The 23,340-nt window shown below is 43.2% G+C and overlaps 4 protein-coding genes across 19 annotated transcripts in view; 2 read left to right on the top strand and 2 right to left on the bottom strand.

The window, feature by feature from the left end:
• meak7 (MTOR associated protein, eak-7 homolog) overlaps positions 1–8,398 on the top strand; it is a 72,244-nt gene extending 63,846 nt beyond the window's left edge. Inside the window, exon 9 of the mRNA XM_085913794.1 lies at positions 7,680–8,398. Within this exon, the coding sequence (XP_085769920.1) occupies positions 7,680–7,808 (129 nt within the window). The 3' untranslated portion in view covers positions 7,809–8,398. The remainder of the gene's footprint in view (positions 1–7,679) is intronic.
• LOC147056179 (uncharacterized) overlaps positions 1–23,340 on the bottom strand; it is a 232,473-nt gene that overhangs the window by 47,965 nt on the left and 161,168 nt on the right. The window lies entirely within an intron of this gene.
• Positions 13,808–22,077, bottom strand: LOC147056184 (uncharacterized). 10 transcript variants are annotated; one of them, XR_015066465.1, is made up of 5 exons: positions 21,725–21,848; positions 19,855–20,398; positions 19,738–19,773; positions 15,878–19,640; positions 13,810–15,215 (listed from the first exon to the last, which is right to left on the bottom strand). XR_015066465.1 is itself a non-coding variant. In XM_085914859.1 (5 exons), the coding sequence occupies exons 3-5, from the start codon at positions 19,538–19,540 to the stop codon at positions 15,144–15,146; spliced, it is 363 nt and encodes a 120-aa protein (XP_085770985.1). In that variant the 5' UTR covers positions 19,541–19,640; positions 19,738–20,398; positions 21,725–21,844; the 3' UTR covers positions 13,834–15,143. The 10 variants fall into 10 exon arrangements, 3 of the variants coding, with proteins under 3 accessions (XP_085770983.1, XP_085770985.1, XP_085770984.1); XM_085914859.1 differs by having other exon boundaries at positions 13,834–15,215; positions 15,878–16,127; positions 19,500–19,640; positions 19,738–20,398; positions 21,725–21,844; XR_015066466.1 differs by having other exon boundaries at positions 13,808–15,215; positions 15,878–17,263; positions 17,325–20,398; positions 21,725–21,851.
• The window catches only part of plcg2 (phospholipase C, gamma 2), a 125,544-nt gene continuing 124,448 nt past the window's right edge, over positions 22,245–23,340 (top strand). For 2 of the 7 annotated variants that reach the window (XM_085913784.1, XM_085913777.1), the window contains exon 1: positions 22,251–22,655. The gene's annotated coding sequence lies outside the window, so the exon portion shown is untranslated. The other 5 variants (XM_085913785.1, XM_085913783.1, XM_085913780.1 and 2 more) reach the window with 5 other exon arrangements.

Here is a 23,340-nt window from a genome sequence, read left to right as displayed (position 1 = left end):
TCTACAAAATCAGTGTGTCCGACTCATTCTACATGCTAACTACCTTGCTCATTCACTCCCGCTATTTCAGGAACTATCAATTCTCAGCATATACCAGATAAACTTTCTCCACACAGCTCAGTTTGTCTTCAAACCAACCCACAATCAGTTCCCCATTACACTCAATAGCTTTTACAGGAGAAGGGAAGACTATCACTGTCATAACACCAGAAATAAAGCTAGACTTGAGTTGGACAGGGAAATTCCCTGTCCAAATTTAGTCTTCATTTCAGGGTTGCCAAAGTATTTAATCAACTTCCTATCCATTTCTTTGACCTTTCGTCCTTCATGTTTAAAACTGCCGTTAAACAATACATATTCACAAATCACATATGTACTATGAACTATCGTAGTATTACCTGAGTTAGGGTGCTTGTTACCTTGGCTACTGTTATTATTTTGCCTTGATGATGCTATTATTTGTTTACTATGGATTTATTATCATTATTTGTTTATTAAGTTATTACTACCATCCCTTTCTAATTACACTGACTTTAATCCTACTTCAAATAGGAGGCTAATTGATTGGATATATTTTTATTCAATTTTCTTTCATTTTAACTTAAAGTCTGAGGGAGACACCTTATAAGCCCGTCAGGGTTTCTTGTCTTCTTTGCGCATGACTATTTTCTTTGAATTATTTTTTTTTTCATGTGACATTTATTTAAAAAAAAAAAAAAAAATCTTAAATCGTTCAATCATTTTATCTTATCTGGTTTTCAACATAGTACCGTATTTTTCGGAGTATAAATTGCATTTTTTTCTCATAGTTTGGTTGGGGGGCGACTTATACTCAGGAGCGACTTATATGTGGAATTATTCACAAAATTTTACTTGATCATTAACACTTTACTTACTTCCTAGTATAGTTGATCACTTCACATGTTATTTTCACTTTAAACTGCATAAGGGCGCACGCACTATGGCTGTGGAATAATTGGAGCCTCACTGACAATGAGTTCCATTCACTGTCTTCCGGAGCCAGGAGATTTATTGATTTGAAATGGTATCGGCTGAAAACGGCCTTCAAAATAAAGCACCCTACTTCAAATCAAAGTAATGTTGGCTCGTAAATCTTTTCAGTGAACGAGAGTGAACAAATCTCTTCCTAACGTGATTCATTCTTTTTGCAGTTCATATGACTTCAACCAGTAGGTGTCGGTAATGCTCATTGAAGCTGGTGCCGCCTCGGCATAAAACAAAACAAAGAAGAAAATGACGTAACTTCCCGTTCATAAACGAGTCGTGAATTGCATTTCCCGTCCACCAACAAACAAATCTGTAAGTGAACGAATCAGTGAGTGAGTGATTCGTATTTCCAGTTCATCGTGAGAACGGATCAGTGAGGGAAAGAATCCTGACTTCCTGTTTGCGAAAGAGTCAATAAGTGAACTGCCTTCCCGTGCATCAACGGATCAGTCAATGAACAAGTTACGTCTCCTAGCGTGAACTATGTTAGCAAGAATGTAGATTTACGATTTTCTTATAGTAGGTTTTAAATAACGTGGATGCATATATATGCCTAAATATTGTTATCCAATATAGCGACTGCTGTTTCACATTAGATTGGCTCGTTGAACTCTTGTTTTGCTAAATAAAGAGCCATTTACCAAACCCACGTCTTTCCTGGTACTTTAACGCTACAATATAGTTATATACTAGATCTGCGCGCGGTATTGTTGACATAAAGGACGACGCCAAACGCGCAACTGTATTGCGCCGGCCGGGCGCTCACTGTCGCATTGCTTTAGGAGCGTCTTTGTGTTTTAGGATGGCTTTACTGCTCCCACTTGCTTCATTTGGAGGCATGATTAGAGTTGATACAATCCTCAGAGTAGCGAGAATGTAATAATGGAGTCAGTTGGCATGCGGGTCCTCTCGGCTCATCTCGCGAGGTTCGACAACTGAATTTCGTCCGATACCCGAAGCAAAAAAATCTCGAATTTTTTGTTCGAATATCTAATTGTTCGAGAACAGGGACGTTCGAAAACCAAGGCTCCACTGTAATCATTAATCGAAAATAAATGATTATAAAGAAGAAATTTAATGAATAAGCAAGAAAAATAATTACAAGTCTTGATTGTTCGAACAATAAAACAATAATTCCACTCACCAATGTCAGTATAGCAAAAATTATTCAGTCTTGAAGTTCTCTCGATTGCAAAACTCTCAAATAGTATAAAAGGGTCAGAGGCAAGAGTCCTAAAATGCTGTTTGGAGAAAAAGTCGAATGATCAGTTAGATAGTTCGGCCTTGAGGAGGAAAGGACAACGCCTCTCTCCTCGACTATCCCTAAGCTTAAAATTTGACAAAGTCCAATTTGAAGACACTAGAGATTCATTTTAGTAGATTTTGGTCTGATCTCATAATGAATGAAAAATCTATCTTCGTCGAATCGGTGTTCTTGGCTCACGGGCAGCAGCCCGCAGGGGCAAAGCCCTGACGGGGAGAGCGCATCAGGCGAGAGAGAGCTCTGTTCTTTGTCAGAATGAATCTATTATACACTTCCGTTTGTGGGTCCTATGCCAGCTTGGTCACTTACCAGTTTTCCCAACACGTCCAATACCTGTCTTTCCCAGGACTGATTCTAAAATAGCCTTCTCCAACCGGATGAGTTGACCTCTGGGTCATGCTCATGCGTTGGAGCAAAGCCTAACAACATACAGCATTTTGTTTTGGCCTTAACTGGATGAACGTGACCTCGGCTCACGCTCATGTGTGGGATCTCAGTCTTTCATCACTTAGTATCACCATTAACCCTTGCCGCCTCCTTGCCTTCACTCACATTTATACATTCATGTGTAAATGGAAACATCAATATTACATACATGTTTTATATTGATTAAACATCGTGACAATAATAACACATACTTTCACAATAGTCAACACGTAATCATAACTATGATCGTGTGTTCTCCTCGTTCAGCAGATTTCAAAACATATTTTGACAAGCTGGTGACCTCTAGGTCAAGGTCAAGCATGGGATTACAGTCATCCACCAACAGTATCACTGTCAACCCCTTGTCCTTACTCATTTCTTAATACATTCATGTGTAAATAAAACATCAGTGCTATGATGATGCTCAAGATGCTACTAAATATATGATATGGCAAAGTAGAATAAAATAAAGTATATTGCAGCTTACTCTAACTGTGATTAACATGTCTCATTCTCATCACCTAACCATGAGCATGGGTTTCTCTAGTTAGCAAATTAAAATATTCAAGCAGTTTCAAGATATATTTGGGCAACACAAAATAATATAAAGTAATATATAATATTCCAAAATTGTGTGATGCTATGCGTAATTCAGACAGGTCGTGTTTCTCTAGTTACTAACAACTTCAACTACTGATCTACTCCATCAGGTCAATTCAACTTTCGCACCATCTTCTGGTGTTATTTGGAACTATAATAGAAGTTGACTGGATCAACCAGTCAACCTCCCTCTATCAGTTTATCAATATTATTGTTACTGTTAGGGTTTATAAACTATCTTGATCGTATGATTATGTTGGGATGTAGACTAGAATGATGAACTTTGTTTGAACCTTTTACCTTTCCTTGACTCTGAAAAGTTTAACCATTCAGTTGTTGAAACTTTCCAAATGGTGTGGAAACATCCTTGTTTAGTTAGTCATCTAAAATGCTCCACTAGGTTTCATTTTCACACCTCGTAAAACAATAAACTGGGACCCTCTGCACTGATTAACCATTTGCTGAGGTGACAAAACATGTCAAATGTCACCCCCACCCTACTTGTTCTCAATAAATATGCTCTTGTAAGAGACTAACGGCAGAGTTTGTTCGACCATTGCTGTACCTACAGTAACGAACTAGCTCTCCACTTGCAAGTGCTTAAAGGGCGTACTGTCTCCCGTGTGGTTCTTGCAAAATAAGTTAGAGTCAGAACATCTCTAACAGTTACTATTACTTTTTTTATTATTATTACTATACTATTGTTGGACTTCTGTGCTTGACACGGATTTTCTATAATGAACACCATGTTCAAGCATAAGGGTGTCCATGTGTGCACTTGGCACCAGGACACCCTAGGCCGCGGTTCGATGATCGACTTTGTAGTCATGTCATCGGAGTTGCGGCTGCGTGTTTTGGACACTCGGGTGAAGAGAGGGGCGGAGCTGTCAACTGATTACCACCTGGTGGTGAGTTGGCTCGGATGGTGGGGAAAGATGCCAGTCCGACCTGGCAGACCCAAACGCTCTGTGAGGGTCTGCTGGGAACGTCTAGCAGAATCCCCTGTCAGGAAGAGCTTCAATTCACACCTCCGGCAGAGCTTTTCCCACGTCCCGGGGGAGGTGGGCGACATTGAGTCCGAGTGGACCATGTTCTGCGCCTCCATTGTTGAGGCAGCCGACTGGAGCTGTGGCCGTAAGGTCGTTGGGGCCTGTCGTGGCGGCAATCCCCGAACCAGCTGGTGGACACCGGCGGTAAGGGATGCCGTCATGCTGAAGGAGTCCTATCGGGCCGCTTTGGCCTGCGGGACTCCGGAGGCAGCTGACAAGTACCGGATGGCCAAGTGGAACGCGGCTTCGGCAGTTAGTGAGACAAAAACCCGGGCATGGGATGAGTTTGGTGAGGCCATGGAGAATGACTTCTGGACGGCTTCAAGGAGATTCTGGTCCACCATCTGGCGTCTCAGGAGGGGGAAGCAGGTAGTGAAAAAACTCCTCGGTGGCAGGCCCCCAGGGGTGGATGAGATCCGCCCGGAGTTCTTAAAGGATTCGGATGTTGTGGGGCTGTCATGGCTGACACGCCTCTACAACATTGCGTGGACATCGGGGACGGTGGCTCTGGATTGGCAGACTGAGACCCTCTTTAAGAAGGGGGACAAGAGGGTGTGTTCCAATTACAGGGGAATCACACTCCTCAGCCTCCTTGGTAAGGTCTATTCAGGGGTGCTGTAGAGAAGGGTCCATCGGGAGGTTGAACCTCGGATTCAGGAAGATCAGTGTGGCTTTCGTCCTGGCCGTGGAACAGTGGACCAGCTCTACACCCTCGGCAGGATCCTTGAGGGTGCATAAGAGTTTGTCCAACCAGTCCACGTGTTTTGTGGACTTGGAGAAGGCGTTCGACAGTGTCCCTCGGGAGATTCTGTGGAGGGTGCTTCGGGAGTACGGGGTGCCGAGCCTACTGATAAGGGCTGTTCGGTCCCTGTATCAGCGATGCCAGAGTTAGGTCCACATTTCCGGCAGTAAGTCGGATTCGTTCCCAGTGAGGGTTGGACTCCGCCAAGGCTTTCCTTTTTCACTGATTCTGTTCATAATTTTTATGGACAGAATTTCTAGGCACTCTCAGCGATAGGGTGAGAAGCTCGGTCATCCGGGAGAGACTCGGAGTAGAGCCGCTGCTCCTCCACATGGAGAGGAGCCAGATGAGGTGGCTCGGGCATCTAATCAGGATGCCTCCTGGACGCCTCCCCGGGGAGGTGTTCCAGGCATGTCCCCCCACAGGTAGGAGACCCTGGGACGACCCAGGATGCGCTGGAGAGACTATGTCCCGGCTGGCCTGGGAACGCCCTTGGGATCCCCCGGGATGAGCTGGATGAAGTGGCTGGCAAGAGGGAAGTCTGCCCCCGCGACCCGACCCCGGATAAGCGGAAGAAGATAGATGGATGGATGGATGGATGGATGGATGGATGGATGGATGGATTCGTCTACCAGTTTAACAATAGTTAATTTTGAAGAACTAATTTTTAAGTAGCCCTTTCTCTGGCCCCCTCCTGCATGTCTCCCATGTCAAGCTTTGTCATCATCTCCTTGTGAAATTTGGACTTTCATCTGAGCCAATTCGTCTGGGCCAAATCCAATACACAGTCACGCACTTGTACCATCCTATCCACCATGTAACTTGACAATGGCAAGGCCTCCCTGATCTTGGTAATGGCGCAGAATGGAAGGGGTACCCAAATTGAGCGTCCCAGAAATCACCGGCACCTTTTTACCAGCTCCCGCGAGGCAACGTGCCTATTCCTAAGGAATGAAATGGGAAAGCATAAGAATAAACATTTAAGATGAGGGAATATAAAAAATGATTTTGGAATATAGTAGACACTGTACTTGAAGTTATTCGGCAAAAAAAAGGGTACATGAATAGTTAATTTGTGCATAAGGATGAACTTTATTCAATAAGTGCAAATAACTTGCCTGTAGTTATTCAAGACAAACCTACATTTTCATAAAAACAGAACACGTTCCGAGATATCACACTCATTTCCTCCACCATATTGTGCCTTGTACTGAGTGTAGGACGCTGCTTCCAGAACAAACGTGTTAAAGCAAATCGTAGAGAATCCAGGATGTTGAATGATGAAGTCAGCTCCTCTGGAAAGCTATATCAAGTTTAATAATGTGATCAGGAAAGACCAAAAGTAAGCTTTTTTCAAACACGCTATCACTAATTCATTCTTCAACAGTCTCTTTTTTTCTGTCTCTCTCACGCACGCGTGCATGTGTAAAACCTCTGACTCAAAAGTTCAGTCAGAGCTGCTCTCTTCAAAAGAACACATGGTTTTAAAGTTGATGGTTTCGAGGTATTAATAAACAAAGCAGAAATGTGCTACTCATTCCTCACTTGAGTCTCTACAATTGCTGTTGATGCCTGCATGTCTTCACCGTGGACAGCCAGGAAGCAGTGTGCGAGTGTGCGCGTTTTCCCAGTCTCTTGGTATATATGGGGCTCTCCGGTGCACTAGCTGACTTCCATATTTCTTCATTCTCATATAAATCAGCCACAAAGAGGCTAATCATATGTTGAAGTGGTCATATGTAGGGATGAACATGTACATTTTGATGCCAATTGATAGTCGTTTTTGGACATTTTAAGCAATTGTCGACTGACCTGCAATGGGGGAACTCGGAACGGCCCCTCAAGTGTCTTCCACCAAGACATGAAGGGAGGTGGTCGTAGTCATATTATTCATTAAAAGTGGGCGTCAAAATAGAAAATAACACCTTTAATTTTCCTGAACAAAAAATACATAAACTGGCCGTGGTCATATATTTCATTAAAAAAATGGGGATTAAAATTTGAAATTATAACACTTTTCATTTTCCTGAACAAGAAATACATAAACTGGGCTAGTGAGGGAAAAATGGGCCGTCATCTCTTTTGTGTCCCGTGCCGGTATACAGCTGACATCCAAATTTTGCGATCAGTCTCACATTGAGAGGGTATAATCGGTTTGTTTGATGGAAAACACACACTGTAGTAAACACTTTGTATGCACATAGTAGACTAGCATTGTACCACACAAATTCTAGTGTGATATACTGAAAGCTAGTTTTATTAATACACTTCTCCAATCACATCTACAGTTGGGTCTTTCTATTACAAGATACAAGATTCAAGAATTTTTATTCGCCATGTTTGAACGTGCCAAACAAGGAATTTGACTTCGGTACATCACAGCCTCTGTTCAACATTTAGGTGACTGAATGTGTAAAAAAAAATTCAGGACGTGTGAAAAGTGACAAACATTCTCAAACATCCCCTGGTCTAAAACTCCCAGGAGGGCAAGGGAAAACTCCAACTAGGGGAAATGAGAAACCTTGAGAAGAGACCACAGATTTCCCACCTGTAAAACTAATTATTTTAATCTTGTAATTTTCTGTTTCAGGATGAAGAAGGGATGGGGAAGAGGAGTGTCTTGGATGTGGATCCAGACGTCAAGGCTATGATGGAGATGACGGGCAAAATATTACACAGCCAGGGTCTCAGGGAGCCAGATAAGGACCAGAAATACTAAAGGTCAACTTCCTTGTCACTTTATCTGGGCCCATGGAAGATCGAGTGCTGATGCAAATTTTGTATTGTAATCTACCTTTAAACAGTCATTTCTTCTATTCCCAGCCTGTTATTGTAATTTGTGTTCTCGTAAACCGGTATTACAATCCTTGGAAGTATCTAAATTGTTTAAATGTAAGTGGATGTAGTACCAGATAAGTATATTTAGTCTGTGTTCACACTGCAAATATAAATGCCGGAAGGTCACATGCAGCAATTTGATACGGTGCAATTTATTGCTGGTGTCTTAATTGCATGTCAGTGATTTACTGTAGTTGTCTCTTCTTCCGTGGGGCTTGGCAGAAGTGTGCACTGTATCCGACTGGACATTTTTTACAGTGTGAATGCAGCCTACTGTGCATTTTACATGTAGGCAGCAGGCACATTCTAACATTTCAAAACCATTTTGTATATGGGTAATTCTCCAAAGGTGTGGTCAGATTGCATATTCAAATGCTGACTCGCTTCTAGAGTCATTGTTTTCTTCCCTTCACAAGCAATCATTGGATTTCACTGCATATAAATTTGCGGACCCTGCTGAGAACAACTTGACTGAGATTTTTGTTGTCATTTGTGTGCGAATGTATTTGGAGTGGTGAAAAATAGCCATCACGGACACTTCCTGTTCATGACATAACACCTTCGACCCTTAAAACGAATCAACTTCAAATCAAGTTTGTTCATCCAGCCCTTAATCACAAAAATATCTCAAAGGGTTTTACATGCCCACAGTTAAAAAATATTCTCCACATCCCCTGACCTTAACCCCCAGGAGGGGAAGGAAAAACCAAATTGGGGAAAAATAGAAACCTTGAGAAGGGACTGCAGATGAGAAGATCCCTCCTCCAGATGATCAAGCTGCAATGGCTGCAGAGTGGGCAACATTTAACACAATATGAAACAATACAAAATAAGGTGATGTAGACATCCACAATCAAATGAAGAGCTGCACAAAGACACCCTCAGTCATCATGGCAGTGCCTATGGAGAGATGGCTCACCTCAGATCTCATCCCGGTTTGTTGATGCTCCCAAGGCGAGGAGGAGAAGGCATGAGAGACAGTACAAACGGCAGTCAAAACGCCCATCTTAGTTCAATTAAAAGCAAGAGCAAATAAACAACGTCTTTAATCTTGTCTTGAATGCTTCTTTTGAGAGATATCAGCTCTGATATCTGTGGGTAGGGCATTCTAGAGCTCTGAAGCCCAAATGGAGGATATTCTTGATAGACCACACTGAGTCTAAAGTGAGCTTGAACTTTTATTGTTCTTCACAGGGAAAAAAACTTAAAAACAGCATCGTCACAGCACCGTGTGTCTCTCTTTTATGTCGTGTTGTCCTTTTTTTTCCCCCTCAAAGGAGATTCCTGCTCTCCAGTTCATTTGGCCTTCCTTCTGTACATTTTTTTAAATTTTTAGAAAAGCTCAACACTGCCCTCTGCTGTAATGTCCAATATGACATCTTGTAACAGTAAGTCAGAGGGGTCACCAACCTTTTTTTAAACAGAGGGCTACTTCCTGGGTACTAAGGCAAAGGGCTACCAGTTGGACACACACTTCTGAAATACCCATTCGCTCAATTTAGCTTCATTATTGTCATCTTCAGTTCACACGTAAGTGTGATTTAAACAAGACTCTCAAAAATAAAATAGATGCAGCTCACTGATGAGTGCCGCTATTTGAGCTAATTTTAAAACAGCCCTGTGAGCAACTCGCGCGGTTCTCACGGGCGACCTGATCCCCACGGGCGACCTGGTGCCCACGGGCGACCTGGTGTTGAAGATCCCTGGTCTAAATGAATAAATGTCACCAATCAAACATCTTATCAGAAGAAATGTACTAATCCCGATGTTACAACCTTCCTCTGCAAAATAAAAGTTGTCCTCGTTTGCATAAATCTACAGCAGTTGTAGCATACAATATCATAAATCACACTCTAATTGCAATCTTGACATTAACACACAGTGGAAATAACTTGGTATGATAGTTTTTTCATGTAGTATCCTGCAGGAATAGGCCCTGTGCAAACCAGACAGCTGTGAAGTAGCCAAGGTAAACTACATCGCCCGTAGACAAGTGTCATACATAGAGAGATAGGTACAGTTATTTTTTTTTGCGGCTTCAGTACATCACCCTGTGCAAACCAGACAGCTGTAAAGTAGCCAAGGTACACGACATTGCCCGTAGACAAGTGTCATATATAGAGAGATAGGTACAGTTGGTTTATTGCAGCTTCAGTACATAGCAGATTTTTTTTCCAAATTGAAAAAAAATCTAAAATTTACAAATTCAAAATAAAACTTCTACATTGAGGAAGTTGCCCACACCCTAGCAGAAGGGAGTGTCCACACAATTGCAGTACGTACACTTGTACTTTTTTATTAAAAAAAAGTTGTTATAATAATAATAATGAGTTCTAAAAACATATTTACAGTATTGTACCTTGTTATAAAAACATGTTATAACTAGAATATGCAATTTCTGGAGAAATTGCGTGTGAAGGCGAAATGTTTGAATACATTTTTGGGAAATGCTGCTGAATGATGTTGAAACGAGTTGAATTATCTGAGAAACGTAGAATTTAGAGGTGAAAAATGGAATTTGGGAGAATTTGGTGGAATTTCACAGTTGAAAATGTGGAATTTATGGGAAGTGGGAATTTGGGGAATAGGGAGGAAAAAGATGAGTTGAAAGTTGGAATGGGTTGAATCGATTGAAAATTGTGGAAATTAGAGGTGAAAAATGGAATTTTGGAGAATTTGGTGGAATTTCAAATATAAATATTCCGGTTTAATTTGGGTCACTTCCGGTTTATTTGGGGTCTCTTCCAGTTTACCTGAGGTCACTTCCGGTTTAGTTGGGTCACTTCCTGTTCAATTAAGCCATTTCCGGTTTAGCTGGGGTCACTTCCGGTTTATTTGGCTCACTTCCGGTTTATTCGGGTCACTTCCGCTTTAGCTGATGTCACTTCCGGTTTATTTGGGTCAATTCCGGTCCAGCTTCTTTTAAACTGTCCGGAAAGGCGGGAACTTGTCACTTGACCATTTCGTACCTGAGGCGGGAACTGACTTTGACTTTAGTTAAGTGGAAATTATGTGACAAAAGAAGCGCCAAAATGCTGCCAAAAATAAGGCAGATGTCGCATCACTGCTGCCAGTGAGTTAGGTTTACAGAGGCAAGCTGATTTCCGAACTCGCAGCTTAACTAATTTTGCCTTGAGATGTGCCAAAAGATGCCGTTGCGGCGGGCAAATGCTCGCGAGTCGCCGAGGCTAACGTTGCCTGGCCAGCTGGCCGGCCGCTTCCATAACTCCCCTCCCCCCAGAGGTTGGTAGCAAAGGTTTTCGCCAGCATGAGGATCGTGCCAGGGTAATAGACAAGCCGAACGGGATCAAGAACTAGTGTTGGCTCGTGAGTGAACGATTCGTTCAAAAGAACGAATCTTTTCAGTGAACGAGAGTGAACCAATCACTTCCTAAAGTGATTCGTTGTTTTTTCAGTTTATATTACTTCAACCAGTAAGTGTCGGTAATGAACTTGAAGCTGGTGCCACCTCGCCGTAAAACAAAACGAAGAAGAAAATGACGTAACTTCACTTTAACGAACGAGTCGTGAATTGCATTTCCCGTTCACCAACGAACAAATCTGAGTGAACCAATCTGAGTGAGTGATTTGCATTGAGTGAGGGAACGAATCCTGACTTTCCCGTTCGCGAACGAGTCAATGGGTGAACTGCCTTTCGTGCATCAACAGATCAGTCAGTGAACGTGTAGCGTCTCCTTGCGTTAACTATGTAAGCAAGAATGTAGATTTACGATTTACTTATAGTGGGTTTTATATAACGTGTATGCATATACATGGCTAAATGCTGTTATCCAATATATCGACTGCAGTTTCACATTAGATTGCTCGTTTGAGATGTAATTTTATTTATTTATTTATTTATTATTTTAATAAACATTTATGTTATAACTTGTCTGGTGTTTTATTTCTTGTTTTTATATTCGCCAAACAAAACATAAAAATCAGACATTTGGTTAACTGCTTTAGATGACAATATGTATGCGTGTTTTACGTTGGTGTCCCCAAAATTAACAAATATCGGCATAATGTTTTTTTTTTCCAACCTTATTTTTAAACACAAACACATAACACCATCAACGACAAGCTAACAAATACAAAATTAAAACATCAATGTCGGCATAACGTGTGTCAGCTGGCAAAGGAAGAGCGGCAATGCTGTCTGTCACTCATTTGTGAATCTTGAGATACAACTGGAGAGGACGCTCTCAATCGTGCCACAGTAGAATGTGTCCCCCAGGATACGGTGCTCTCTCCTTTCCTTTTCGCCCTGTACACTTCGGACTTTACTCACGACACCGCACACTGCCACATCCAGAGGTTCTCCGACGACACAGCCATTGTTGGATATGTTTCAGAGGGGAACGATCTGGATCGTCATCAAGGACTTTGTCAGCTGGTGTGAGCTCAACCAGCTTCAACTGAATGCCAGCAAGACGGAGATGATTGTGAGCTTCGGGAGGACGGCACCCCACTTCACTCCGGTGAACATCCAGGGATCGGACATCGAGGTAGTGGAGAACTACAAATTTCTGGGTGTTCGCCTTAACAAACTGGACTGGACTGATCACACCCACGCCCTGTACAAGAAGGGCCAGAGTCGCCTCCACCTGCTGAGGAGACTGAGGTCCTTCGATGTGTGCAGGGCTTTCCTCCGGACCTTCTACTCTGTGGTGGCCTCAGCCATCCTCTACGCTGTGGTCTGCTGGGGTGGGGGCCTGATGGACTGGGAGAGAGGGAGACTGAATAAGATGGTCAGGAGAGCGAGCTCTGTCCTGGGCTGTCCCCTGCACTCCATTGAGGTTGTGGGTGAGAGAAGGACGTTAATTAAGCTGAAATCCATCATGGACAACACCTCTCACCCCCTCCATGACATTGTGCGGTCCCTGAGCAGCTCCTTTAGCAGCAGACTTTTACACCCACATTGTAGGAAGGAACGATTCCGCAGGTCCTCCTTTCCCTCTGCTGTCAGACTCTACAACATCCGTGGCACCTGATAAGATTGTGTTTCGTCTCTGCTAGCGGCACTTGTCTTTGTCCTTGTCTGTTATTTATTTCCTTTTTTGAAATTTTGGCACTTGTATTTTTGCACTCGTATGCGCTGCTGTGAGAAGTAAATTTCCCCACTGTGGAATGAATAAAGTTCTATCATCATCATCAGATGGGGATTGCTCGAGAGCAGCGTCATTGTACGTACAACTCGAAACACAGTGTACCCGTAACCACATGCCTGACAGAAGATATCCGTAAAGTAGATGTCCCGGAGAAGGTTTTGTGGACTTTCTGTCAAGATATGAGCAGCTATGGAGGTCGCGGCGCTAGGAACATTAAGGAGCACTTTGGAAAAAAAAAACACAAAGGTACTTTTTTACTTTTACAAGGATGTGGATTTAGAAAGTAACATGATGTTACTTTCATGTAAGCTAATGTTACGCTATTGTCATATCATTAAAGAATAAATCTTCAATGACATATATATATTTATATTTATATCTCATTTCCTTCCATCTTTCACGAGCGTGCGGGTGTCCAGAGTGTGTGTGTGTGTGTGTGTGTGTGTGTGTGTGTGTGTGTGTGTATATGTATGCATGTATATATGTATATATATATATATATATATATATATTGTTTGAAATGAGAAATGAGTGTCACATTCATAGGTCACTGAAAGTGTTTTTGTTTTTTTTTAACTTTTCTTGGTACTCTGAAAGCTGCCTCTGTAACATCCAGATGAATATTTTTATTTTTGTGAATTTTTTTTCATGTCAGCAATATATATATATATATATATTATTATTAATGTAATTGGAGTGAATGTGAAAGGGCCCGAGGAATTAAACTTGATTGGGAGTGTTGGAATTTATTTCTAATTTAACATAAACTCAAGTTAGTAATCTGACTCCAATTTGTGACCTTATCCAACTGCCACTCATCCAACAATATGCGTGCTCGTTCTGCAATAGAAAGGTATCAGGAAGCCGGCATTTTCACACACGAGTGGATTTATTCCTAACACACAGATCTAATACAAGCACCTGGGTCTCGGGTCCCTCTCAATACAGCTCTGTACGCCTCTGTTGCCACCAGCAGACGTACTCTCTATCCGAGTTGCCCAGCAATGAGTTATACTACACAATATGCAAATGGCACAGCAACAAAGGCATTCTGGCATTATTCTATTGGCTATGTGTATACTGCAGTTAATTTTAGCTTGCTCTCATTGGTCTTTCCTCTCAAGTCAAGTCAAGTTTATTTGTATAGCCCTAAATCACAAGCAGTCTCAAAGGGCTTCACATAGACAATCAATTGACAATAATTCTCAAAGCATCCCCTGATCTTAGGCTCCCAAAAGGGCAAGGAAAAACTCAAAAAACCCCTACAAGGGGAAAAATGAGAAACCTTGAGAAGGGACCACAGATGGAAGGATCCCCCTTTCAGGATCACCAGGCTGCAATGGATGCAAAGAGGGCACATAAAATACATCATATGGAAACCAAAAAGTGGATGCCCAGGCCAAAGCCAAGAGCTGTCGGAGGTGCCTTCGATTGTCCTGGCAGTGTCCTCCAGGAGGGTATTCCACTGCAGTTCCCTCATGGTGAATTGGTCCACGAGAATCTAGATAGCCATCGTCAGCATGGGTGTCACCTAACCACCTCCCCAGCCGGGGAGGGGTGGGGGAGTGGGGTCGGGGAGAGGTTAAAGGCCACATCATAGAAATACGTCTTTAAACGTGTCTTAAATGTTTCTACTGAGGTAGCAGTTCTAATATCCATTGGCAGGGCATTCCAGAGCTCTGGAGCCCGAATGGAAAATTCCTGCAGAATCACTTGCTGGCTCCTCCTGGTTGTAGTTTTCCTTACAGTTGTTGTGTTGTTGTTATCCACCAGCTGCCCCTGGGTTATCTTGTCCTCCTTGCTGCCTCTGTGTTATCTCGTTTGTTCTGGAACATTCCATTCTTGCACATCATTGCACCACACATCAAACTCTTATGTTCCTTTATTCCCTCTCATGACCTCAGACGACTGAGGTCATCACTCGAATACCTTGTTTTATTGTTAAACACGAGCTAAAAATCAATAGCCATAAGCTAAAAATCAGTAAACAATTAAAAATTAGTAGAAAATTAAAAATCAGTAAAAAATTTCATTCTACTAGAAAATCAGTAGAAAATTTCATTCCCTCCTCATGGCCTCAGGTCCCTGAGGCCACCTTCACATACTCACATCCCGAACTCCCGGAGGGCCACAGCTGTCTCCGCCTCCTGGGGGTCCTTCTGAGGGATCATCATGTACTGGCCACCCGGAGGGAGTGGCCCCAACGTGCGTTCAATTGTCTTAACAGTTAATGATCTGATACATGGAATACAGCAACATCCGCATAACACCATAATAGCGACAAACACAGCGATAGAAATCAGTACTGATGCAATCAAGCTTCTGTATTTGCCAAAGACGTTTAAACAGTCAGAGTACCAACTGGTGTCCACACCTGAGTGCTCCTTCATTTTGTTACTTAGCGTGCGCAGACCCTCCAATGCCTTAGTAAGGCGACAGTCAGGAGACGTATTGTTGGGAATCAGAGTACAGCACTGATCCCCAAAAATACCACACACTCCTCTTTCAGCTAACACCATACCTAAACCCATTCTATTTTGGAATGCCATCAGAGACGTGGCTGCTAATTGCTCATGCACTGCCTGGAGTGCCGAGGTGGTGAAGTTCGCCAATCGTTGGACATTGTAGTGGACATAATTAATCCGGTCCACATTTTTGTTTACTGTAATGAACAGGAAAATACTCTCCCATCCTGCCGCCACTTGATCCACCAATTTGTATTCATCAGGGACCCCTCTCGGAACTCCAATTGCATCTATGTACGTGGGGTCTCCTGCATTCAACCGTTCTTGCATGTCCCTTTTCTTCCTGGTGGTGCTAAATCCAATACTTCCCTTACCTGTTCAATTTGCTTCCTCCACACCCTTCTCTGGTACTTTTCCAAATTGTCCTGTAACGTTTGGTTTGTCTCTTTGAAGTCGAGCTGGGCTGCGTGAGACGTCCTGGCCAAGACACGAAAGGGGCCCTTCCACCGGGGGTCCGTCCACTTTCTGGAGATGACTCGTACGTCCGGTGTGAGCTTTTTCTCCACCGACACGCCTTCCTCCGCCACAGCCGCAGCGGATTTCTCTCCACTCCGTGCAGAAACACTGGACACCAAAGCAGACAAATAGGACCAGTATGCTGTATGAGACAATTTGGTACCGTAACATCCTCCGGAGGGACGAGCGTCGTTGCTGGTCCCGGCATTAGACGACCTGTCATCAATTCAAACGGTGCAAATCCAGTGTGCCTGTTAACAGACTGCCGCACAGACAACAAGGCAAGCGGAATCGCTTGGAGCCAATTCATTTTCATTTGAGCAATAATTTTGGCCAGTTTTTCCTTCAACGTCCGGTTCATTCGTTCAACTTTGCCCTGGCTCTGAGGATGGTAGACATAGCCAAATCGATGCTTCAAACCCAAAATTGATTCCACCTTGGCCAAGGCTTTGTTGTTAAAGTGTGTACCATTGTCAGAGCGGATCAGGGCCGGAAAACCATGTGTGGGGATGCAATGGGTGATCAAAGCCTTGATCACAGCAGCAGAATCTTCTTTCGAGCACGGATATGCCTCAGGCCAGCCTGAGTAAGCGTCAACCAACACAAGCAAAAAGCGTTTCCCATTCACTCTTGTTTACATGTCGGTGAAATCAATGATCACCTCTGCTCCCGGCCACAGGGTCGGCTGAAACAGGCCGGGCTTAGGCTTCAACGTAGGACGCAAACAGGAGTCTGGGTGTTCCCCGTCCAGATTACTGGACCGTGGGACACCAACATCATCTCCAGCAATCCTGTCTGCCATGGGTTGTTTAATTTGGTATGCATTCTGAGACTCAAACTAGTACAAATTAGGAATGTGAGTTTTCCGCCAATCGGTCTGTTGCAACAACTGCTTGACCATTGAGCCTAATTGTCTGGCCTCGTGTCCTGGGGCAATAGCCAGCGAAATGTGTGGCACCCCTTTCTCTGTCGTTTTGAACCTCTGCATTTGTTCGTATGTCAGTTCAGTTGCCGCTGCAACTACCTCTTTACCAATCAAAATACGTGATGAAGTTAAATCCCACAGTTGCCCTTCAATTTCTTCAAACAAATCCCGATATACATCATCACTTTTTCGGTCATAATATAGAGTGCAATGTAAAGGATCAACAGGTGGGTGGTATGGCGCCAGTGAGCAGATCCAAGGTTTCCACAGTAGGTAGGTCGAGAACACACCACCACCAGCAGGGGTCTCTGGCTCCAGCCTGGCCCAGTAGATGGTTGCAGTTTCTGCTTCTGTCGGTAGGGGCGCCATCAGCCACTGACCATGTTGTTGTATTTGTTGTGAGCACTGGATGCTGACGCCATCTGGAAATTGAATAATCACTCCCTCTGGCCCACACAGAATTCTGGCTTCAACGGCTGACAACAAGTCCTCCCCATCAAATTGATCAGAGTGTCTGTGGAATGGATGTATTTGTGCCACAGTCTACACCCCGTCCGGGTGATCACAGTTTCAAGTGGTTTGGTAAAAGGCAGAGTTCGTGGTTTTCCCGAGAAGCCGACTAAAGTTGTTGTTTTCTTTGACAGTGAGGATACAGGAAGGGCAGTGTTTATGGATGAATAAGTTGCTCCTGCGTCCACCAGCATCTGCACAGGATTTCCCTCCACTGTCGCATGAAGCATTGGCTCCGCCGGGCCACTGCTTCTCTGGCTCCCCGGGCAGCCCAGACGTAGCTGTTCCTGCTTGTTGCATGGGCGCCTCGGGTTGATGTGGCGGGCCTCCGGCTGGGCGGGCGGCTCCGCGCGGTCGATACTGCGGGCATTCTCTTGCCCAGTGATCGGTTTCGCCGCAGATGAAGCATGTGTTGGGCGAATGGGGTTTGTATGTTGCCCTCCTCGGGTAAGCAGGTGCATTCCCTCCCCGGCCTCTGTATCCGCCCCGGAACTGGCCCCTTCCGCGCCCCACCACCTGAGGAGCCTGTGACATTTGCATTTCCCTTTTCTGTGATTTAGACTGTTTAGCTTCACCATGCATTTTTGCCAACTGTAATTTCAACAACTGTTTGGATAATGCGTCTGTCTCGTTATCAACTTTAGCTTGTGACTCTGTGATCATTCTGCAGTGATGCAAAAGATGACGTTTAAATTGTTCCTCGGCACAAACCGGAATGTCAGGGTGTGACATTAGCTGCTTCTTCACATCTGGCGGAAGTCCATCCACCAGCGCCGTCCGGAAGAGCACCTCTGCCTCGTGCGTGAGAGTCGGATGACGACCTGTGGTTTCAATTCAACTCTCCACACGTTACATAATGTTGGGCAGGTGACAATTTTCACATCACAAGGAAACATAGTGGGGGCCAGATCGGTGGGTTGTGGGAAAGTCATTTTAATGTTTTCAAACAGGGGCACTGCTACTTGTGGCAAGGGCACCTCCCTCGCCAGTCTCGCTGTGCCTGCTGCTTCCTCAATTGCCTGTAATTGCACTAGGGAGCATGCTCCTGCCAACATCTGACGAATGTCACCAAGTGTACAGGTCTGCCCACTCATCAGAGCCAAAAATGTGTTCAGCCACACCTTGCCTCCTCTGCTTTTCTCACATTAACAACACTTTCTACGGGCAGTTTCTTCTGAGTGGCAAACAAAGCTGTTGCAGCTGTTGCCATATTATGCAAAGAGCGTCGCTCTTCCTCTCTCTCCCTAATGTGCTTCTCGAGCACCTTGCGCTCACGCCAGCCGGCCCCTTTCTGCTCGTCTTCTAAGGAGAGCTTTCTTTTCAGCACCTGACCCTCTTTTTGCTGCAATTGCCGTGAGAGACGTTCCATGTCCCAAGTTGTTGAAAAACCCTGAAACAATTTGTCAGCTTCCAATTTCGCGAAGACTTTTCGGTGTCTCACACGCTCCTTTGCCACTTTCTTTCTGTCAATGCCACTCACAATTTGCGCTACCACATTGCATACATTCTTTCAATCTCACTCCATTCATTCCTCTCAGCGCACACACACCTCTCATTATTCACAGCCTGTTCAATAAACTGTATGGTCGCTGGCGTCATCCGTGAACCGTCATCTTCCACATCTAAAACCATTCTGCCCCCCCAAAGTGACTACGGGGGCCATCACTGGCGCCGTCGGATACGATGGCGTCTCAAACACATACTGTCCCGAGCTCGGCAACTGTGGATAAATGCCTCTAAAACATTCCGTCCTTTCTTCCACCTTTTCAATCACTTCATCCTCTTTCTTTACTTCATCCTCACTCTTTTCCTCTTTTATCGCTGCCAGCGCAGTAGCAATAGTTGCCAATTGGTGAATGCCTCGTCTATCTTTCTCCACTTCCTTCACTTCCTTCTTAAGTTTATTACGCTGTCGCCAGTAGGTAAATCCCAGATTTTATACCCTACTAACGTCCACACTATTACACTTTTACGCCGTTCCGCTCCTCCTTCCTCTTATAATTTAGCGTTGCCAATGTGCAGAATTTGAAAAGGAATCTGATTACCTTGTTTCACTGTGGGCCCAAGAGGAAAGACGGTCGGACATGTGGCTCCTTTATCAGGTCGTCACCTGGTGTGGATGTGGGTCCCAGACCCGAGTCCTAGACTCTTGTGGGTTTTATCAAAGTCCCGGACTTCTTTTACCTCTTTTGCATCACGTCGGGGTCACCATAAATTGTTGGAATTTATTTATAATTTAACATAAACTCAAGTTAGTAATCTGACTCCAATTAGTGACCTTACCCAACTGCCACTCATCCAACAATATGCGCGCTCGTTCTGCAATAGAAAGGTATCAGGAAGCCGGCATTTTCACACACGAGTGGATTTATTCCTAACACACAGATCTAATACAAGCACCTGGGTCTCGGGTCCCTCTCAATACAGCTCTGTACGCCTCTGTTGCCACCAGCAGATGTACTCTCTATCCGAGTTGCCCAGCAATGAGTTATACTACACAATATGCAAATGGCACAGCAACAAAGGCATTCTGGCATTATTCTATTGGCTATGTGTATACTGCAGTTAACTTTAGCTTGCTCTCATTGGTCTTTCTTCTCCTGCAGAATCACTTCCTGGCTCCTCCTGGTTGTAGTTTTCCTTACAGTTGTTGTGTTGTTGTTATCCACCAGCTGCCCCTGGGTTATCTTGTCCTCCTTGCTGCTTCTGGGTTATCTTGTCCTCCTTGCTGCTTCTGGGTTATCTTGTCCTCCTTGCTGCCTCTGTGTTATCTCGTTTGTTCTGGAACATTCCATTCTTGCAGGTCCTTGCACCACACATCAAACTCTTATGTTCCTTTAGGAGGGACCAATAAGCCCTTTTAAGCCCTTAGGATGCAATGAGCGAACAGGCCTGATCAACTTGAGATCTTATTGCACTCATGGGGACTGATATTAGGATTTTCCTGTTTGGAAACACGATTGACCGACCAAATCATCAATTCTGAGAATGAATACCATATTGGCCCGAATATAAGACGGTATTTTTTGCATTGAAATAGGACTGAAAGAGTGGGGGTCGTCTTACATTTGGGGTGTAGACATTATACCCATTCACAACGCTAGATCGCGCCAGATATCTTTAAAGCGAATGCTGAACTTAACTCTCCAGGCCAAAGTGAACCCCTGTCATGAAGAAGAAAAGTAAGAAAAGCGGTAGCACAAAGAAGAAAAATAAGAAAGAATAAAAAAGAATACGGAAGAGGAATAGGGCCAGTGAAGAAAAAAAACGAGGAGTGACAGGATTCTGACTTTTTTTCTCAGAAGTCAGAATTCTGACTTTAAAGTCAGAATTCTGACTTTAAACGCAGAATTCTGACTTTATTCTCAGAATTCTGACTTTAAAGTCGGAATTCTGACTTTAAACTCAGAATTCTGACTTTAAAGTCAGAATTCCCAATTTCTGACTTTAAACTCAGAATTCTGACTTTATTCTCAGAATTCTGACTTAAAAGTCGGAATTCTGACTTTATTCTCAGAATTCTGACTTTAAAGTCGGAATCCTGACTTTAAAGTCAGAATTCTGAGAAAAAAAGTCAGAATCCTGTCACCCCTCGTTTTTGTTTTCTTCACTGGCCCTAATCCTCTTCCGTCGAAGAAAATAAGAGAAGAGATAACAGAAAATGTGAGGACAGTGACACCGAGTACAGCAAGGCAGAGGATGTTTGTGAGAAGTAATGTTCTGACATAACAGATCTCAGCTGCTCTCAAGTTTAAACCAGTTTGCATTATTCTATTGCAATGTTTTTCCTTATTCAGATTTGTTTCAAGACTACAGTTACAGTTAGACTTCATTTTGATGGTTTATGCAGTTATTGCAATATTGTTTTATCACAGTACATTGGTTTATTTACATTTAAAAAAACAGAAGCTATTCATTTACAAATGTAATTGCATTTTAGTTTACATATTTAAATGTTCAGATATTAAGATGTGATGGACAGTATTTGTATGATTTGAATGAGGCAAAATAACATTGTTTTTCTCTCGAATATATTATTATAATCATTTGTTTGAGATGCACTGTTATTATTTTCTGTATGAAAATTATATTTGGTGTTCAAAAAGTCTTTTTTCAAACTTGAATCTTGAAAAAGAGGGGGTCGTCTTATATTTGGGCCAATTAGGTACATAAACAAATATGTTGACAATATCAACGTCGGACACGCCAAAAAGGACAAACAAAATAAGAGAGAACAGATCACCAGTATGATGCATGAAATGGAACTTACTCTGAGGTCACAAATGCATGCTGATTAATGGCTTTGACCACATCTTCAAACTTGATTTTGGTCGTCCTGGTCCAACCATGATAGATGATCGGTGCTCCAGCTCCTTCCCAGCAATCCACTGTATTGGAAAACCATACACAAACACAAACATGAGAAACACAATTGGGAAAACGAATTTCGAATGGGCGAAGTATAGTTTTTGGCGAGTAATTATTTGCCTACCAATAAAAGTGTGCTTATTTAAATGAATGTGAAAAGTACAGTGCATTTCTTAAATAGAGAACATAAATGGTTCTGCATGATCTTGTGATTTCACAGGTGCAGATTTCCGGGCACAAAGAGCTCATGCGCCACAATTAGTGTGAACTGCAGTCCGTAAGGATGACGCTCTGTATTCGTAGCGCAGGCTGTGAACTCATCAGTAGCAAAGCATATTTATCAAACCCTGTTTTGTCAGAAAACTAAAAGGCAGCTAATAATGCACTTCCTGGTGGCGCTCTTATTTGTAACATACACATTACTTCTGGTGCACAATTTATTGGATTGACGCTAAATTTTGATTGCACTGAGACATGTCAGTGTCTCCCCTGTGATGGTCTCAAGCACGGGTAAATGCAGAGGGTTGCGTCAGGAAGGGCATCCGGCATAAAAGCTGTGCCAAACACTTCTCATGCGAATCATCTGGAGAAAAATCCTGCACACTCCAAAGCCTCTTGTGTGTTATTTTGCATAGATGTCCTGGCTTACGCATATAGTATTGCAAGTTGACATCACTTCCTTGTACAGTCAGATAGAGGAACTAACAGCTTTGTGAATTCTGTTGTCAACGCTCTACCGCCCAGGGGTTCGTTTTGCATTGTTGAAGGCATGATTAAATAATAAAAAGTAGTTATTTGTGGCGTCTAAATTAAGGACCCGTTCAACGTGCAAGGTAAGAATACATTTCGAAATGCCTGTTTTTGCGAGCGTCGGAATAAATGTGCAATCAGCAAGAGGAAGTGTTTTTTCACTGGAGAGACAATTTATTAAGTTTAGAGCAAAGTGATTCACATGGAGATCCATTCGAAGAGCGGATGCGGTGGTAATTTGCACTTGGTTCAACTCGGCAATGCTATAAATGCAGACACTACATGTAGAGAAAAGGAATTAATTCGGATTTAATTTCATTTCGAAGGGTTTTGGGTTAGGGTTAGGCTTGACGTAGCGCAGTCTCTCCCTGTAACGTCATTGGTTGAACAAAGTAATGTATAATTAAGTTATCATTTGCTTTTCCTGCGTCAGCGATGCTAGTTATGTAAAGCGGCTTTGTTTTGTCGACAATAAGCCTCGCCTTTACACAAATATGAATACCATGCTATCAGACTAAATAGTATGAATAGGTGCACACGCCGTTATTGTTAGAATATCTGTGCTCATATAATGTTTCATGCCAAAGGCCACTTCGACCAACCCTCTAGCTCCACTAGTGCCTTTGAACCCTAATGAAATCCCATTATGGTTTGCTCCGTAATTGGTATTTTCATACAATTTGGTAACTTGGTTTCATTCTCATTGGAATACATACAAGGCCCTATGTAAACCTGACTGGTGATTATCTTTGTGTTAAATCTGTTTAG

Source organism: Syngnathus leptorhynchus, chromosome 6 (genome assembly GCF_054491065.1).
Source record: "Syngnathus leptorhynchus isolate UIUO chromosome 6, UIUO_Slep, whole genome shotgun sequence".
NCBI classification, from domain to species: Eukaryota; Metazoa; Chordata; class Actinopteri; order Syngnathiformes; family Syngnathidae; genus Syngnathus; species Syngnathus leptorhynchus.
The sequence above is the reverse complement of the archived record's forward strand: the minus strand, read 5'-3'. Positions and strand labels throughout refer to the sequence as shown.

What these genes read in the sequence shown, in the direction of transcription:
- LOC147056184 (XM_085914857.1), bottom strand. Translation starts at nt 21,992, where the DNA reads ATGCACTGTACTTTTCACATTCATTTAAATAAGCACACTTTTATTG. An exon ending in AAATAAGCACACTTTTATTG is followed by an intron (nt 21,843 to 21,946) that starts GTAGGCAAATAA and finishes TTTCCAATACAG; the next exon opens with TGGATTGCTGGGAAGGAGCT. An exon ending in GGAGGAAGCAAATTGAACAG is followed by an intron (nt 15,216 to 15,877) that starts GTAAGGGAAGTA and finishes CCGGGTGGCCAG; the next exon opens with TACATGATGATCCCTCAGAA.